This window comes from Heterostelium album (genome assembly GCF_000004825.1).
Source record: "Heterostelium album PN500 unplaced genomic scaffold PPL_scaffold2, whole genome shotgun sequence".
Taxonomy (NCBI): Eukaryota; Evosea; class Eumycetozoa; order Acytosteliales; family Acytosteliaceae; genus Heterostelium; species Heterostelium album.
In genome coordinates, this window is record NW_008805064.1 from 719,223 (window position 1) to 737,002 (window position 17,780).

The window sequence follows — 17,780 nt, forward strand, 5'->3', positions numbered from 1 at the left end:
TCTTCTTCTTCTTATAAATCTGTTTCGAATTCAGAAAGATTTATAAAAAAAAAAAAAAAAAAAAAAGAAAAAAGAAACAGTTTGTTTTGTATGTATATCGTTTTGTCATTCATTCATTCTTTCTTTCTTTCTTTTCATTGAGATGTCTTGTCTATTCTCTTTATCTACTACTACTACTATGCTCACTGCAACACACACACACAATAGCAGCGTTCAAACATATATATTATGTGAAAAAGTTTGTATGATTTCAGCACAGCATAAGAATATTCTCTTTGGACCCAAATTGTAAATTCTACCAACCAACCAACTAAAACAACTCAAAGTAAAATAATCATCGTCGTCGTCAAGTTAAAGAGAAAGATAAAAGACAGAATCTTCGATTTTTATATTAGAATATAGTTAATACCACTTTACAATCAACATTAAACAAAATAATAATAATGCTAATAAGACATACACCTGAAATAGTAATATTATAAAATAATAATCTATTGTATTTTTTCATATTTGATCATCGGTGGTATTAAAATAGATTTATGTATTGGATGAGAAAAAGATAAATTTTTGTTAAAAGTTTATCATCTACATAATTGGTTTATCGCATGCTTTTCATTAATTGGTTATGAAAATCATATCATCTACAAATTAAAGGACTAAAAATGATAATTTTGTTCTAATCTATATTATATGACTTTAATACCACCACCACAAAAAAACAACAAAAACATTGTCAAAATCGATCAAAACTTTATGATAATTCATTTAATTTCACCAAAACAATAACAAACCTTTTTCCCTGTCCGTAATTAATAATTAAAATAACAATAACAACAATAACATCTTAGTTGTTTTGTTTAGATTGATAGATAGTTAGAAAGATATGCAAAAATCGACACACCAAATATATCATATTATATTTTTATTACTATTATAATCATGTATGATGCAATTTTTATTTGCATTTTTTCACTTTATTCTGTTTTGTTTTACTGAGTGTGTTTGCAATGTGAGTGTGTGTATGTTGTTTGTTTAGTGGTGGTGTATTATCTTGGTAGTGTGTGTGTAGACAAAAAGTAGTAATAGTTTATAAATTATTTTAAAAAAACAATTTTCTCTCTCTTTTGCTTTTTTTTCTTTTTCTTTCTTTTTTGTTTTAATCTTTTTTGTCTGTCTATTCCATCTGTGTCTGTCTTTGACCTACACCCATAATAATCGCATTAGCGTTAAAGTAATACACTGCCATTCTATTAATTTGATAGTGAATTAAAGTAAAAAGAGGAAAAACACATTTTTTGTTAATTTGTAGATGATTCTCTTTCTATTTCATTTTGTTTTATTACTATTTTCACATTATTATGTTAAATCATTATTAGATTAGATATATCTTTTGACCAATCGTCACACCCAGAATTAGTCATTGGAAAAATAGCAGCAGCACTTCTAGATGATAGACAGGACTGGTTGTTGATTCCAACAAACACAACATCAACTCACTCACTCTACCAACAACAAAGTGGTGTATTTTAAACTTTTATAACTTGGCACAACTTTTTAGTTTAATTATAAATTAGTTTCATATCTTTTTTGTTTTTTTGTTTGTTTGTTTGTCACTTTTCACTTTCACACCTCTCATTTGTCTGTCTGTTAGTTTTTATTTTTATTATTAAAATTATTGTTTCTTTGTTGTAAAGTTTCTATAAACACCAACAAATTATAATTGTTTTGTTTTGTTTGTTTGTCTACTAGATTAACTTTAGTATTAGAACATAGAACCATTGACTAATATCAAACCCCTCCTCTTATAATTATAAACCTACCCAACCAATTAGTTTTTTTTTTTTTGAAAGGAAGAAGATTTACTCTTTTCAAACCTTTTGTATTGATATCTCTTCATGGGCATGTCAATCAAACAACACACACAGCAAATAGAAGGCAGCAGCAACAGCAATGGGAATAGCAGCACAGAGTGGATAATACAATCGACAACTTCACCATTCCAAAATAATACAAATAAAAGATTTTCATTAGGTAGGCAACAACAACTACAAGACGAAGACTATAATCAACAACAACAACAACAGGAGGGAGGAATAATAATAGGAGCAGCAGGTTTTGTTGACATTATCATTGAATATCCAACAATAGTTCACAACAATTGCGGAAGACGAAGACTATACGCATCATCACCATCATATTTTTACAATCCACCACCACCATCATCATCATCATCATCAAACACTAACCCCATTTCCAAACCATATTTTTCTCATTTCAAACGATCAGATCCATACATGGAGCACCAAAATCATTATTCACCTCCCCAGTCACCTCTCAGTGTATCTGACCCGATGACTGGGTACTTTCAAAATCTACAATCACCCGACATCAACATTAGAAAATCAGCTATCGAAAATATCATTACAACTCTGTCGAACCCAGACAACGAGAAACTTCTGAGAAGCTATATAAACAACATCGTAGTGTTAGCTACAGAGTCTCCATTCGATGAAATTACAGAGTCTTTTTCAAATTTATTAAAATCTATACAGGTAAACTTTGATCTTTTTAACAAGCTGCTATTAGTGCTAAAAGAAACATTAATAATAACCATTCACTTTATTTTAGGATAAATATCATATACCAAAACAAAAAACAACATCGTTTATAAATGAAACACAATTACCACCATTAAATACGAATGATGAACTTACAAAGAGATTGTTCCAAGAAGTGTTTTTACAATCGGGTCGAGTAAACCATATCGTTCGTCTGTTGGGTTGGCACCCACAATATCTGGAGAGATTTCTGTCGAGTTACAATAAAGTGATGAGAGATCCAGGACCTCTTCCACTACCTTGGAGAAATTATATTGGTATTTTATCGGCAGCACGTTACAACTGCACCTATCTGGTGTCACTTCAGGAGCATGAGTTCCTCAAGAACAACGGTGATCCCAAATGGCTACAGGGTATCGATCATATTCCTCAGAAGCTAAAGAACCTTCTGAAAATTGTACAATTAATGGCACACCAACCCTGGCTGCTGCCCAATCTCGACCTGGAATACCTAGTGAAAGGACAGGACGCATGGTCCATAGCGGAATTGGTTCAAGCAATGATTTTAATTTGCACTTTTCTCTCGCTGTCTGGCTTTGTGTTTTCCTGTGGAATTCTACCAGAGTACGGTCTGTCGCAGGAGGAGAGACCTCAGTTTTCACTGAATGACAGTGACTGCGAAGTCGAAGACAGCTCAGCATCGGAAAACACCATTAAGGTCATGGAGTTGCTCATGAAGAAACGCTCACAGGAGGAAGACGAAGAGGACCAGGATATCGATCGTCAACAAGAGTTTCACAATGCAGGAATGGAGTCTGGCCCACCTTTCGAGACGGCCAGCAGCAGTAGTGGCGGCGGTGGCGATTCCGACACGGGAATGATCGACCTCGAACGATACATCGGCAACTATACAATGTCTCACACCGACTTTGACGTGTCATCCCGTGAGTACACAATCTTCTCCATTCAGGACTACAGTTGGAAGGAGCACGGTTACGAGTTGGTCAGTCGAATCTTCCCGGATGCCGCACCACTGCTCGACGAAGAATTCAACTTCGTGTACACAATGACCTATTACCGATTTAATAACAGTACCGATATCGATACATTACCATTCAGACGTGCCGTTTGGTACTATGTACAGCGTGTTAAGGGAATGTGTCACGACGACTACAACTATCAGGAGGTAAACATGTTCCTTAACCGTAATCTCAAGTACTATGTAAAGAAGGCAGTTTGTTTCCCAGACAACATCACCAAAGTCGATTATTCAAAATTAGGTTTTGATTTGAAACCGGATGAAAAGTGTCATCTGGCATTATTAGCTGTATGTTCTCATAAACAAGCAGCTCTTTTATATGGATTATATACAGTTATGTGTTACCAAAATCGTAGATAGAATTTAACAACAACAACAATAATAATAACTATACAAATATATTATAAACACACACCAGCACAAAAACACAAATACAAAACAAACAACAGTATCATTGAAACCATTTTTCCCGTCCCACTCTTATACAAAAAAAAAGAAAAAAACAAAAACATAATCCATCTTTATCACAATAAAGGAATTAGGTTGAACTAGATTGCCTTTTAACAAAATAATAATGAACTTAATTATTTCTTTTCTTTTTTTTTTTTTTTTTTTGATTAAAAAATTGAGATAAATAAAAGGTTATTTTTTATTTAATATGGTTTATTAAGTTAATTATACATTTAAATATTACAAGAAAGGATTACCAACTTCATTTGGTTTTGGTCCTTTCGTTAGTTGTTCTTTGGTGATTGCTTTATGTCCGATCTCCTTCTCTACCTTGATATTGAGATTTTTCTGTTTCTTTATTTCTTCTTTTGCTTTCTTTTGTTCCTCTTTCTCTGCTTTCTTCTTCTCTTTCGCGACCTGCTTGGATGATTTACGCTTCAAGTTAAAGTCACTACCTCTCTCAAACGATGCACCAATGTCATCCATCTTTAGAGATTGTTGTTGTACCTCTGTATGCTGGGCAATAGCAATATTCTTTAGTTCACCGAGAATCAAACCCATTTCATCGAGTTGCTCATCCTCTGTCTTGAGCCAATGCGCCTTCTGTATGTAAACATTGTCTTGCAGATCGTTTTCGTTAGGTGTATTCATCGGTCTCATATTGACCATCGATGCCTCTGCCTTTCCAGAGTGATCGGTAGATGGTCCCCATAATCTAGATGACAAACCTCCACTTTCCTCTGGCTCTGCTTTTCTAGTTCTTGGTCTAGCGCCCATATTATCTGGACTATTGTTGTTATTGGCAGCACCCTCTGTAAATGGATTGTTTTGATTCTCATTCATTTCCTTGATATCTTTAATTCTCTTTTCTTCTTCCTCTCTCAATCTTCTTTCTTCTCTATTCTTATAGATCTTTTCATTTGCAGAGTGTCTATATTTAACATTTTCAATATCACTATTTATTACTTTCTAAAAAATGGATTCAAAATTCAATAAAAATTGTTAACAACCAATTGATAGCTAATTCATTTAAACTATACACTTACAGGTTTATTTTCCTTGATTGGTACATTAACCTTTTTCATATATTTCTGGAATTTCTTATATTTACTTAGTCCTTTTAAATGTCTTTTTTGTTTTTAATATTAATATTAATTTGAATATTTAAGATTGTATAATTAACATACTGTTCATTTTCAAGGGCTAGTTTTTCGATTCTATTCATTTGTTCACCTTGAACACCCAACTTTACAAGAGAATCTACACCTGTTTCATGTGTCTCTCTAAGAGTCTGTAGCATACGAGTTGTTCTGTCAACATTTGAATATTTAGCTTCCCATTCTTGAACGGTATTTTGGATCTCTTCCTCTGATCCCAAAGGTGGTGGCATTGGAGTATAAGACATATTTTAAATGATAAATATATTTAAAGAAATGACTTGTTCTAATCTAAATCTTAATATTTGGTTTTTTTTGATAAACTATAGTATAAAAAAATAATCTAAATTTCTTGATTTTCTGAAACCAATCTAAAAAAACATTCTAATTCAATATGAACTAAATATATGTATTATTTATTTGTATAATTAATTATTATTATTATTAATATAAATTGTTACAATGTAAATGTAATTGTGTAAAATAAAAGATATTAAATAAATAAATAAATAAAAACAATGAATTATTCGTTATTTTAAATTAAAAATGAAAAATGTTGTGTGTTTTGTGGTTAAATAGACAACAGATAGGTTATAAAGTTGCACAAAAAATGAAAAATGGAAAAAAAAAAAACAAATTTAATTAAAAATTATTTGTTCAAAGTTTTATTTTCAATGGTTTTTTACCTATTTTGGACAGGTCGAAACTGTTATTGCTATGAACCAAAAAATTCTAGAATTGTATTAAAAAAAAATAATAAAAAAAAAAAAATAGTATTTTAATATTTGATTTAATATTTTTCGATTAGAAAAGTATAATATATTTAATTAGATTAGATTTATGATTAGAACATTCTATTAAATAAAGAGTTGCCATATTTCAATATTTGAGAAGTTATCATTTACTATTTACTTTGTATTTTTTATTTTTTTAACAACTGGACCAGACAATTATTCAACTTCCAGATGATATCCAAACATCGATTCATATTAAAATGAAGAGATTGTTTGATATGCATAGATACTACGTAAATGTTGATCAACGATATTCAAAGCTCAATTCTCAGAAATATCACCGAGAATGGAGATCAAATTATAAGAATCAAATAAATAAATTGTTCAAGATTATTATTGGAGCTCATTCAACGGTGAAATTAATTTATTAGCTCATGACCTCAATGAAAATACCTATTACTGGGATTATACAAAAGAGATACAACAAAACAAAGTGTCGAAATAATTATATCCCACATTCACTGCTACATCTATTATAGACTTAATGAATTCAAAGATCTGTTACTAAAATGGTGAAACCACCATCTCATATTAATAAGTCCTTCTTTCACAAACAAAGAACCACCAACTATTCCTCAGCTAACTAAAGAGGAGCTAGTCAATTCTTTAAAAACTATGCTCCCCGAAAATCCCAAGTATGACCAATATGATTTCAAATCGATTACCAGAGTCTCGTTCTTTATTAAAATTTCTAAATAAATCAAACTCTAAAGATTAGATTCTAAGTGGATCTTTTCAATTTTTAAAGATCCAAAAAAATCAAGTTAAATATATTATTAATCACCTTAATAACATCGAAAATCATCAAATATATCTTTTAATATCTTTAGCAAGCATGTCCTTCGATTTCTTTTTTTTTTTTTTTGTCAACACGTCAAAAACTTTTTTTTTTTAGTAACAAAAAAAAAAAAACAGATCAAATTAATTTTATTAGATTAAGTAATCGACAGTTAGTTATTTTGTAATGATGACTATAGTATTCTTAGAATGAACGATAGATATCAAATAATAAAGAGTATAATTATTATACCGATTCTAGTATTACTAGTGGATGCAACTATGCAGTATAATGATGATGATCCTCTATCAGATCCAAAGCCAAATCCAAATGTAATCAAGAAATATAATTCAATCATGGACTCGAATTGGGTATTGAGATCATCATATCTTGTATTATGTAAGAAGATATATTTATAATTAATAACATTAAAAGCTATAGCAAGCTAACAATTAATTAATACTATCTTTTGTATAATTAGTAATGCAAGCAGGATTTAGTTTATTAGAATCAGGAATGGTTAGAGCAAAGAATACAAAAAATATATTAGTAAAAGTATGTTGTTTGATTGGATTGGATTAACAAACAACAAACAAAACAAATTATTTATATTATTATTATTATTCTTAGAATTTAATTACAACAGCACTGGGTGCGATTATATTCTTTGGAATTGGATATAGTCTATCGTTTGACAGTGGAAAGAGTTATTCCAATCCACTGATAGCATGTTGTAGTTTCTTTAGTTTGGAGGAAGGCGATTACTATGTTTGGGTTTCGAAATGGGCATTCTCATCGATTGCCTGTACTATTATCAATGGATCGGTCTCTGAACGAACCAAGATCGTTGCCTATTTGATTTTGAATACGGTGGTGCCTGGAATCATATACCCGCTTGCGGCACATTGGATTTGGAACGAAGGTGGCTGGCTCTATCAACTGGGCGTCGTCGACTATGGCGGTGGCATTGCTGTGCACGTACTCGGAGGAACTATCGGGCTGGTCGGAACGATGCTACTCGGTCCGCGACTCGGCAAATTCGATCCGGAGACGGGCAAGCCGCTGGTGCTGAGCGAGCACAACATAGTGTTGTCATCGATCGGCACGCTCTTCCTGTGGTTCTCGTGGTACGGACAGCACCCGGTGTTGTACGGTATGGATTTGAACAAGAGTCGTATCGCTTCGCGTGGCGCTATCAATACTACGCTGTCTGGATCTATCAGTATGGTCACATCGTTTGTGATAACAGTGGTATCGACGAAACGCTACGATTTGAAGATATGTATAAACGGACTGCTTGCCGGGTTCGTTGCATCGTCGGCGTCGGCAGGTTTCATCGAGCCGTACTACAGTATCATCGTTGGAGTGGTGTCGTCATTCATCTTTATTGGATTCTCAAAGTTGTTGTTGCGCTACCAAATCGACGATCCCTGCCAGTCGACATCGGTTCATTTCGCATGTGGAATATGGGGTGCTGTTTCCTGTGGATTGTTTAGCGATTCTTCACTGCTCGATGAAGTGTACAAGAATCGTGAGAATCATCAATCTATAATCGAAGGTGTATGTATAGATAGCTAGATGACTAGTAGATAGATGGATATTTTTACAAATATATTTGAATCAACTAACATCCAATCCAATCTCATTATATTCAAAAACAAAAAAAAAAACAAATAGGATTTTAAATTATTAGTTATACAATTAATTGGAGTATCAGCAACTATTATATGGTGTACGATATTGGCATATGTAGTTTTTAAGATTTTAAAGAAATATTCATTGTTGAGAGTTGATTCCGATATTGAATTAACTGGATTCGATAATGCACATCATGGTGGTGCTGCTTATAATTATAGAAGTTAGTTAATATAATCAAAAATAATAATAATAATAAAATCAAAATTGTAAATATATAATCATCTTTTTTTTCAAAAAAATATCAAAAAAAATAGAAATAAATAAAATTAATTGTACCATTAATGAACACCTGACAAACCGATGATCATGAGAGTTGTTCAACCAACAATCAACTAATTTCTTTTCATTTATTTTGAAAAAAAAAATAATATTTTTTCATGTTTTTTTTTTGTTTTGTTTTTCAGTCTCTTCACTAAACACCACAAGTAAATGAAATAAAAAATTGTGCTTTTTGTTGAAGGTCACATCCAAATCAACATTATTAATAATAGAATAGTAATCTTAGTATAATTTACAGACAGATTGATTTACTTTTTTTTTTTTTGAACACATTAATTATAATTCGATTTAAATAATCAATAGTTTTTTAATATTGATTAATTATTATATATAAATAATTATATATAAATATTGTATAAAAGTAGTAATAGTTAGTTTATAAGTATAGTAAAAATAATAGCAATAGCAATAGCAATAGCCATAGTTAATATTACAGATAATAATAATAATAATAATAATATTATTGGAGTAAACAAAAAAATAATATTATTAAGGAAAAACAATAGAATTGGATTAAGGTTGTTGAGAGATGATTAGTGCAAAGGATTTGGTGACATTGCTTTCATTACTGTCGGAAGAGGATAAACCATTGGAGACAGTGTCGACGACATTCAATAGAACGTTCAATAAGAATGATCATTTCAAGACTGGTTGTGCAATCTACACCATGTTGAAGGATGGTTTCATTCGAGTGCCTTCACATCGTCTCAACTCATTTTACATACTCTACAGTCTATATAAACACGATCATCCTACCATTCAACAATATCAAAGTATAACTTCTTCACAATCGAATTCTTCATCATCTTTGACAGATAACAGCAACAGCAACAACACCGATTCATCTGATAACAATAGTGGGAGCAATAACAACAACAACAGCAATAATAATAGTATCGATACATCATCTTCATCATCATCACCTTCAACAACAACAACAAACCCATTATCAGAATATCCAATTGTATTTAATCCATTCCTTCCAGTTTTTATTGATGAATTAGAAAAGCATCAGAATCAACAGCAACAACAACAACAACATGCATCAAAGTATCTGACACCTGTAGAGAGACAGTATTTAATACAATTCTTGACTCATCTACCTAAAGATGTAAGTAACAGAAATAGAAAAAAAAAAAAAAAAGAAAAAGAACCTACTAAGCTTACTGGATATCCTATTTATTTTTAGTTCTCGAAAAAGACACCAAATGAAGTTGAACAACAAACAGTAAACAGTGAACTAACAACACCAGATTTAAATGAATATAGAAAGTTCTATTTGGAAAGACTTGCACACCATTCATTCCCTTCACTAAGGAGTATAGGTGTATCGCCAACTTTATTTTTTCCAGAACAACAACAACAACAGCAGCAGCAGCAACAGCACCAACAAACAATACCACCAGCACAACAACAAACTAATACATCATCATCATCATCAACATCATCAGTATCACCGAAAATCAATAGTAAACATAATAAGAATAGTAATAACAAAGATAATAGTAGCAGCAGCAGCAACAACAGTAACAACAACAGCAATTCCATACAAGATATAAATATACAATCTAAAGAGTTAAGCCTTTTTTCATTCGAACCTAATTTTAATAGACCACCTCCACCACTTTATGAACATACAAACGTAGGTTTACATTACATTCTAAATACTTGTTCTTACTAATTTGAATGATGAATTCAGATGATTTGGATCAATACTACGATAACACATGGATTATTATTGAGTCCGACGATGGGATTCACTTCCGTTACAAATCCAAAGAGATTGGTTAGAGATCTTATGTCAAAGGCAATCAGAGGCAGACTAAAAAAGACACAAATTCAACAAGTATTTATTAGCTTATTGCTATTGTGAATATGAACAAGCAAAGAAGAATCATTACTAATGATTATTTTTGTTTGTTATTCTAGATAAAAGCAGAGTTAGATGCAGATCCAAAGTTAGTATTGTACTCTGGATTGGTACCGAAGAAACTACCGAATCTAGTGGAGAACAATACACAGGTTGCCATCGATGCGCTACTTAAGCTGATTCACTCACCAGACTTTAAGGATTACTTCCAAGAGTTGATCTCGATGGAGATGAACTATCGATCGATGGAGGTGGTCAATGCTCTCGCCACGTCCGTCGAGCTACCCAGCCACTTCATACCGATGTACATCAGCAACTGCATCACCACGTGCAACAACAGCAAAGACAAGGCAATGCTACAGCGATCGGTGCGTCTCGTCTGTGTCTTTATACAATCTCTCATCAGAAACAACATCATCAACATCAAGGATCTATTTGCAGAGGTACAGGCATTCTGTTTGGAGCACGCCAAGATTCGTGAGGCAATCGGTCTTTTCAAATTGATGACTGAAGAGAAAAATAATGGAAATTAATAAACTAAACTAACTAAACAAACAACATCAGACCCGACAAAGACAAAAGAAAACAACAACAACAATAATAATTTATTCATGAATGAACATATGACAACAATTATAATCAATCCAATAACATAGATATAACATTAGAAAGATCTCACAAATAACTAATTACAAATAAAATAAAATACAAAAACATTACATTCCCTTCATAATTATAAAATTCAAGATCGATATTAAACTATCATTTTTTTTTTTCTTTGATCAAAAAAAGAAAAATATCTGTTCTATGTTTTTTTTTCGTGATCGATTTCACGAAAAAATAGAAAAATGATCGTGATGAACAACAGTGTCTTCTAAAATAATAATTTATTATTAATTTTTTTTTGATTTTCACACACCCAATAGGGATTAAAAGATTTTCACATCGATGGAGTTTTTAATCGTGACTCTCCACTCATTCACCTTTTCGAATTGTGTTTGTTTTGTTTGTTTGTGGTTTTTGGTCACTATTCCAATTCCAAAGACAGTTTAATTTGATGCTTGTAAACAAATAAAAATAGTATAATCATAATATAGAGTAGCAGTAGATTGAAAAAAAAAATGGGAGAGAGAACACCCAGTTCCTTAACAGGAAATCATACTTTTGATATACTCGTTTCAACTGCACTGGCTCTAAGAATAACCATTAGTATGGCGATAGCCACAATGTGTTCTGCACAGGCTATATTCGAGATACGCTATCAACGTCAAAACCTAACGAATCTACTTAATCCTAGATTTATGACATTACAGGGTTTAATTTTTTTTAACCTGTGTATGTATTTTATTAGTTTCAAAATAACTACATTTAATATATGTATATTCTAATTACTTATTTTATAAAGTCAGATTATTATATGCAGTATTTCAATTTAAAACAAATTCAGATGCTACCGGTTCAATTTGTGATTATTTGGGTATGACTGCACTCTTTTTTGAAATGTGTGCATGGGGAATGATTGGTAGTTATTGTAAGTAATATATAGTAAAGCACTTATATTAATCCAAACTAATTTATTGATACTTGTTTATAATTAATAATAAATAATAAATAGGGTGTAGATTATTATTTGCTTTATTCACAGTTAAACCTTTGTATACAAAAAGGGTGGTCAATGCGACATGGATAAGCATGGGCTTGTTTGTGTTCTATTGGATTGGATATTGCCTTTTGGCTGGTTTCGTACCAACACACGCACCAACATTCTTTACAGCTGGATTCCTAACGTTGCTACTTGTAATTGGTACTATTTGTTTTATTTGTAGTTTCTTTTTGCACAGACAAATACAGTACAAGAAGAACTTGCTGACGGAGCCAGTGATGAAACTGATCCGGAGAATCAAGATCTTTTCAGTGTTGATCATTTTGGTGTTGGTTGCCAATCTCAGTCGTGATCTCACCTTTTATGTGATTCTGCGTATCTCTCTGGAAGATCCAATCTATCATCTGTCCAACACGCTCACACTGGTATTCGAGACGTTTACAGCGGGTGTCATGATGATCGCCATTGCAGAGATACCGAAGAACTACTTTCTATTCCGTTCGATCAGTCCGAGTCTGCTGAGTGGCAGATTCGGTGCAAAAGTATCGTCGTCCGACAGTCACAATCACAGCAGTAGGAGTAAAGGAGAAAACACATCATCATCATCACATTCACAATCCAATAATTCATCGGGTGGTTCGTCTGGTGGCGGCTCTGGTATCAACTCGAACAACAGCAATGGTAAATGGTCAAACAACGCCAAAAAGCCTTCACGAGCACAAACCAATGCAACCTCCATCTCAATTAAAATGGGAAATCTTTCACATAAACAAAATCATAATGGCGAAATCAATATTAACAATAATAATAGTCATGATAATACAACCTCAACTTCACCACCACCAACATCGACTTTAACGGTTGATTCAATTACAATTTCACAGCAACAAACTGATTCTACAAATCTAATTCCAAAACTCTCCAATCATAATAATGAAGATTTAAATGTTACTACCACAACAGTAGCAACATCCATTGACATTCCAACTGTAATATTTAACGACGATACCTGTACTAATAATAATAATATTAATAAACTGACTTCTGGTGGTCACCTTGAAGTTTGATTCGATTTTTTTAATTTAATACTTTCACAAAAAAACAAAATATTATATTGTATTTTATTTTTTTTCTATAATTTCATAGGTATTAAAAGCATGGTTGAAATAACGTTATTCCTTTTAATATTTTATTGATTAAATTAACTGGAAGCAATTGAATTACATTTTAATTTCTTGTCCTGGAAATAAAGTTGAGAGTGCTCTGATGATCTTTAGATTTGTTTTTGGATTCATGAGACACTTAATTATTTCGAAAGAGTGAGACATGAGATAAATTTGTTCAATAATTGTCTTGGTTGCAATATCAATTTGAGAAATATCAAGTAGATAAGCATAGTAACCGATATCTAATCTACCAGAATCCTTTATTACAACTTCTAATTGAATCTCTGCGAACAAATCGTAATATTTCTTGAATATATATTCAATGATTGGAGTCAATGCTTCAATGATTGAGGTTAGTAGAATTGAATGACAATTATCCCTCAGGTCCGAACGATTTGTTATATTCTCCAAGAAGAATTGAACCATTTCCAAATCGGAATTTTGAATCGGTCTGAGTTGATTATAATAGAACTCGTTAAATAATCGATATCTCTCCATGTGAAAAACAGAACGGAATTTCACTCTATATGAAATTCTAGTGCCAGAAGATATTAAATAGCGAAGCACTGAAGGATCGAATCTCTCTATGATATTGGATACATGTTGTGTGTTGAAGGACAAATGTGAATCTTTAATCTTCAACAATATTTGTATTTGATCTTCATTCAAATACTCGCATAAATCGACGGTAAAGTATTTCCATAAGATGTTAATCTGATGATTATCGATTTCTTTGGTTCGATTTGCCTCGAGAAAATATACAACATGTGAGAGATGGGTAAATCGATCTCTCTCAATTTTGAAGAACCTGAGGCGTGCTAATGATTCAGAGTAATTTGAGAGAGTTCTAGGATCTATCATGTGACATTTCTTTAGGTATTTCAGATACTCTGGATCTGGATCTTCATTGTCATCGATCGCAATAACTATTTTGATCAATGATACTATGTCACGAAAAACAAAGTAACTTTCATTGTAGGTGGTATATGCATCGGCTAGACCACAATAAAGATCGAACAGAATGATTCTAATACGGTCATCTCTCGAGATCTTTGTAAAGGAGTTAACTTTCTCCTCAGCCATTCTCAAGAGAGTCTTGCTATATGCTCCAGAGTCAAAGATACCCAAAGCGAACTGAATAGACTCTAGTGATTCCGTCAACGATTGACTTGTTTCTTGAAGCAGTGTCATTTTAATGTAGTTCAAAGCCTGTAGAATAAAAGAGGATATCAACAGCTTTGGGTAAGCATCAAGATGTCTTTTAGTGATAGATTGATCTCCAGCAAGTAACAAGAGTGTACACAGACAAGTTGATTCTGCTTTAGCAATGAGTTCGTGTTCCTCAAGGAATGAAATAAACTGGAGGTATCTATTGCAACTGAAATGCTTATGAAACTCTACTTTAAGTAAATGTTGGTCGTGCTCACTGGATCCATAGCACTCTCTAAAGTACACTGGCCTCTTCCGAAATTTCTCTAATATGTAGAGTGCAATCTCTGGGTTTACCAAAGCCAACGCCCTATTAATGAATTTGTCAACATCCAACTCTAGGTGATGATCGATAATTCTTTTCGCAATGTGGTTGTTGTATTTGATAGCATGTTCAAGGAAATAGTTCTTCAATGATGGTGGAAATAGGCGATCTCTTGAAATGCTGTCGAAATAGGTGTCAAACAGTTGATTATCGCCATGTTCGATAATCGTAGTGCCAGTACTGTCGATATCAAAGAACCTAGAATGATCGTCTCTATTTATTTTATACCAAAGTAAAGATAGATAGCCATGTTCTAACATCCAATTTCGATTTACAATCTGATCATACAAAAGATTTGTTGAATGTAAAGGTCTACCAACTTTTATGATATATTTAAATAGTTGTTTATTTTTTAATATTAATTGGAAATTTCTATAAAGTCTTTCTTGATCCATTCCAAGCAATATATTTATAAAGTTGTGTGTTAATGAGAAGAATTTTGATCTTTTTCAAGACTAGAAGTTTCTGAAAAAAAAAAAGTTTGATTTATTTGTTTTTTTTTTTATAAATTATTGTCAACCAACAAAAGTAATTTAATTTATTCCTGCTGATAAATCATTTGATAAAGCAATATTAAATCTTATTTGTCCTTCTGAGTTGTTTGCAAACTCACCATCATCTACAGTCTGTTTGTTCAAGCTAAAGCAACTTTGTTTTGGTAAACGGTTGTAATCACTGTATTTACCGATTTCATAACCTGGTAAAGTTTCAACAAATATACAATAGTTACCGGATGGAACGTTGTCAAAGGTATATCCGTCATAGTCAGATTTTGTAATCTGACTCATGATTATTTGATCAGAGTCTGCATCATAGAGACTGACCTCCACACCGGCCAAGTATTCCTCGTCAGTCTCATGGAATCCGTTGTTGTCACCAGAATCATTCCAAGCGAATCCACCAATTGAATACGACTGTCTCTCATAGACAGCGAGATTCAATCTAACTTCACCTTCTCCATTGACCACAAAATTATTTAAGTTTAGATCGTTCAACTGAATACATTGTCTTCCATCCTGGGCGAACTTGTTGAATGGTGATTCTGGCGCAATCATATAGTTTCCGTTGATTTGTATTCTGCAACACACTTCTCCTGGTAGCAAGAATAATTTCCATCCACTATACTCATCTTTGATTGCAAATTCACTCATGAACTGATTTCCTTGGAATACAGTGACGTTGAAACCATCAACATATGGTTCACCCTCATCACGAACACCGTTTCTGTTGGAATCCACCCAGACATATCCACCAACTAAGAAACCAATTTCATCTGGTCCTCCAAGGAAGGGTCCAGTTGTTGTATCTGTAAGAGGTAAGCCGGTACCAGAGGTCATTCCCGTGGTAGGTAAGACTGTAATTTCAGCTGTAAGTGGAATGATTCCTGTTGTGGTAGTCAGTTCTCCTGTTCTGGTTGTAGCAGATCTGGTTGTGAAAGATATTGATGTAGTGGATGTAGTGGATGTAGAAATTGTTGATGTTCCCGTTGTGAAAATGTTGGGTGGTAAGCAAACTGGATGACGATTGATAACAAAACACTTAGTATTGATATTGCAGTCAACGAATGTACATAGATTGATACATGTTGGCTTAAGTTTTTTATTGTCACCTCCATGGCAACAAACTTCATCTGGTCCACATTTCTTAAAGGTACATTCATCTATTCCTGGCGGTTGTGTGGAAATAGGAATACATGCGGCAGTACCAGAGATTACCGCACACTTGTATCCTTTCTTACATCTCACACCATCACATTTATCTCTTGGTGGAATATAATCTGGACAACTTCCAAGCAAACAAAGAGGTTTTCCATGTACCGATGCACAAATGTAATTGTGTGGACAATAGAAATTCGAGCAAACTCCATACCAACCAGAGCTTGTCCATGTGCCTGTGGTCGACGATGAAGTGTTCATACATGTAGGAATACCATTTTGGTTTACACATTGCAATCCTCCATAGCACACCACTCCATTACATACGTTTCCACCAGTTGTTGTTCCAGTAGAAATCGTACCTGACGTTGGATTTGGTCTGATACAAGTTGCCAATCCATTTATTTGGACACAAATTAGACCATTCAGGCATTTAACATCCTTACATACTAATGGACCAGAAGTACTTGAAGTGCCTGAGGAACCAGAGGAGGAGGATACACCTGATGTGGAGGTTCCTGGTTTTACACATGTGGCAACACCATTTTGATTTACACAAACCAAACCTCCAAAGCATCTAAAGTTGGCACATACTAAATCTGATCCTGATGATGAGGATGATGATGATGATGATGAAATCGTTGATCCAGATGATGATGTTCTAACACAAACTCCCATACCATTTTCTTCTACACATTGCATACCGCCAAGGCAAACCATTCGATCACATATATTCCATGATCTTATACCTTTAATTGTTTGTTTTTTTTTGGTAAGTAAACTATTTTATATTCAAATAAAAAAATGTTATAATGTTATTTACCTTTTAAAGTTATTAATAGTAATAAAACTATTAAATATTTCATGGGTGTTGTAGTTGTTGTCTAAAAATATATAAATAAAGATTTATCACTTCTTATTTTATTATTTTCTGGAATATAATAGATGTTTTATCATTATTGATATAATTATATAGTAATTCATTATTATCAAGTAAATTCAAACAAAATATATTTTATTAAAGTCTACTCTCCCTTCTTTTTCAACATCATTTGAATATCTGAACACCTGTAATGTAAAAGCATACTTTTTCATTTCACTTTCAACCCCCAAAAAAATGTATAAATCAATATTTATTTGTGTGATTTTTATTCATTACAAGTATGTGATCATACATAACACTAAATAATTTAACACTA

The 17,780-nt window shown here is 32.6% G+C and overlaps 9 protein-coding genes across 9 annotated transcripts; 5 read left to right on the plus strand and 4 right to left on the minus strand.

Annotated features, from left to right (window-relative positions):
* Positions 1-142: 142 nt before the first annotated feature.
* Positions 143-3,957, plus strand: PPL_01604 (sestrin-like protein; the record flags this gene model as incomplete). Its single annotated transcript, XM_020572610.1, has 6 exons — positions 143-288; positions 1,377-1,521; positions 1,851-1,879; positions 2,036-2,552; positions 2,629-2,875; positions 3,080-3,957. 6 exons carry the CDS (start codon positions 143-145, stop codon positions 3,955-3,957), a joined length of 1,962 nt encoding a protein of 653 aa, XP_020436727.1.
* A 178-nt stretch (positions 3,958-4,135) lies between these two features.
* cspA (culmination specific protein 37D) lies at positions 4,136-5,452 on the minus strand (the record flags this gene model as incomplete). The annotated part of the gene is made up of 3 exons (XM_020572611.1): positions 4,136-4,154; positions 4,292-5,002; positions 5,235-5,452. 3 exons carry the CDS (start codon positions 5,450-5,452, stop codon positions 4,136-4,138), a joined length of 948 nt encoding a protein of 315 aa, XP_020436728.1.
* A 746-nt stretch (positions 5,453-6,198) lies between these two features.
* Positions 6,199-9,181, plus strand: PPL_01606 (ammonium transporter; the record flags this gene model as incomplete). The annotated part of the gene is made up of 7 exons (XM_020572612.1): positions 6,199-6,231; positions 6,747-6,831; positions 7,047-7,175; positions 7,258-7,331; positions 7,407-8,340; positions 8,470-8,638; positions 9,142-9,181. The coding sequence occupies 7 exons, from the start codon at positions 6,199-6,201 to the stop codon at positions 9,179-9,181; spliced, it is 1,464 nt and encodes a 487-aa protein (XP_020436729.1).
* Positions 9,182-9,282: 101 nt separating this feature from the next.
* Positions 9,283-11,156, plus strand: PPL_01607 (CCR4-NOT transcription complex subunit 11; the record flags this gene model as incomplete). The annotated part of the gene is made up of 4 exons (XM_020572613.1): positions 9,283-9,864; positions 9,943-10,395; positions 10,453-10,599; positions 10,683-11,156. 4 exons carry the CDS (start codon positions 9,283-9,285, stop codon positions 11,154-11,156), a joined length of 1,656 nt encoding a protein of 551 aa, XP_020436730.1.
* A 588-nt stretch (positions 11,157-11,744) lies between these two features.
* On the plus strand, positions 11,745-12,162 carry PPL_01608 (uncharacterized protein; the record flags this gene model as incomplete). The annotated part of the gene is made up of 2 exons (XM_020572614.1): positions 11,745-11,958; positions 12,029-12,162. The coding sequence occupies 2 exons, from the start codon at positions 11,745-11,747 to the stop codon at positions 12,160-12,162; spliced, it is 348 nt and encodes a 115-aa protein (XP_020436731.1).
* Positions 12,163-12,332: 170 nt separating this feature from the next.
* PPL_01609 (uncharacterized protein) lies at positions 12,333-12,548 on the minus strand (the record flags this gene model as incomplete). Its single annotated transcript, XM_020572615.1, has 1 exon — positions 12,333-12,548. The coding sequence occupies one exon, from the start codon at positions 12,546-12,548 to the stop codon at positions 12,333-12,335; it is 216 nt and encodes a 71-aa protein (XP_020436732.1).
* Positions 12,549-12,681: 133 nt separating this feature from the next.
* On the plus strand, positions 12,682-13,293 carry PPL_01610 (uncharacterized protein; the record flags this gene model as incomplete). Its single annotated transcript, XM_020572616.1, has 1 exon — positions 12,682-13,293. One exon carries the CDS (start codon positions 12,682-12,684, stop codon positions 13,291-13,293), a length of 612 nt encoding a protein of 203 aa, XP_020436733.1.
* Positions 13,294-13,358: 65 nt separating this feature from the next.
* On the minus strand, positions 13,359-15,321 carry PPL_01611 (uncharacterized protein; the record flags this gene model as incomplete). The annotated part of the gene is made up of 3 exons (XM_020572617.1): positions 13,359-13,404; positions 13,451-13,915; positions 14,282-15,321. The coding sequence occupies 3 exons, from the start codon at positions 15,319-15,321 to the stop codon at positions 13,359-13,361; spliced, it is 1,551 nt and encodes a 516-aa protein (XP_020436734.1).
* Positions 15,322-15,459: 138 nt separating this feature from the next.
* Positions 15,460-17,676, minus strand: PPL_01612 (uncharacterized protein; the record flags this gene model as incomplete). The annotated part of the gene is made up of 3 exons (XM_020572618.1): positions 15,460-17,330; positions 17,405-17,465; positions 17,611-17,676. The coding sequence occupies 3 exons, from the start codon at positions 17,674-17,676 to the stop codon at positions 15,460-15,462; spliced, it is 1,998 nt and encodes a 665-aa protein (XP_020436735.1).
* Positions 17,677-17,780: the final 104 nt, after the last annotated feature.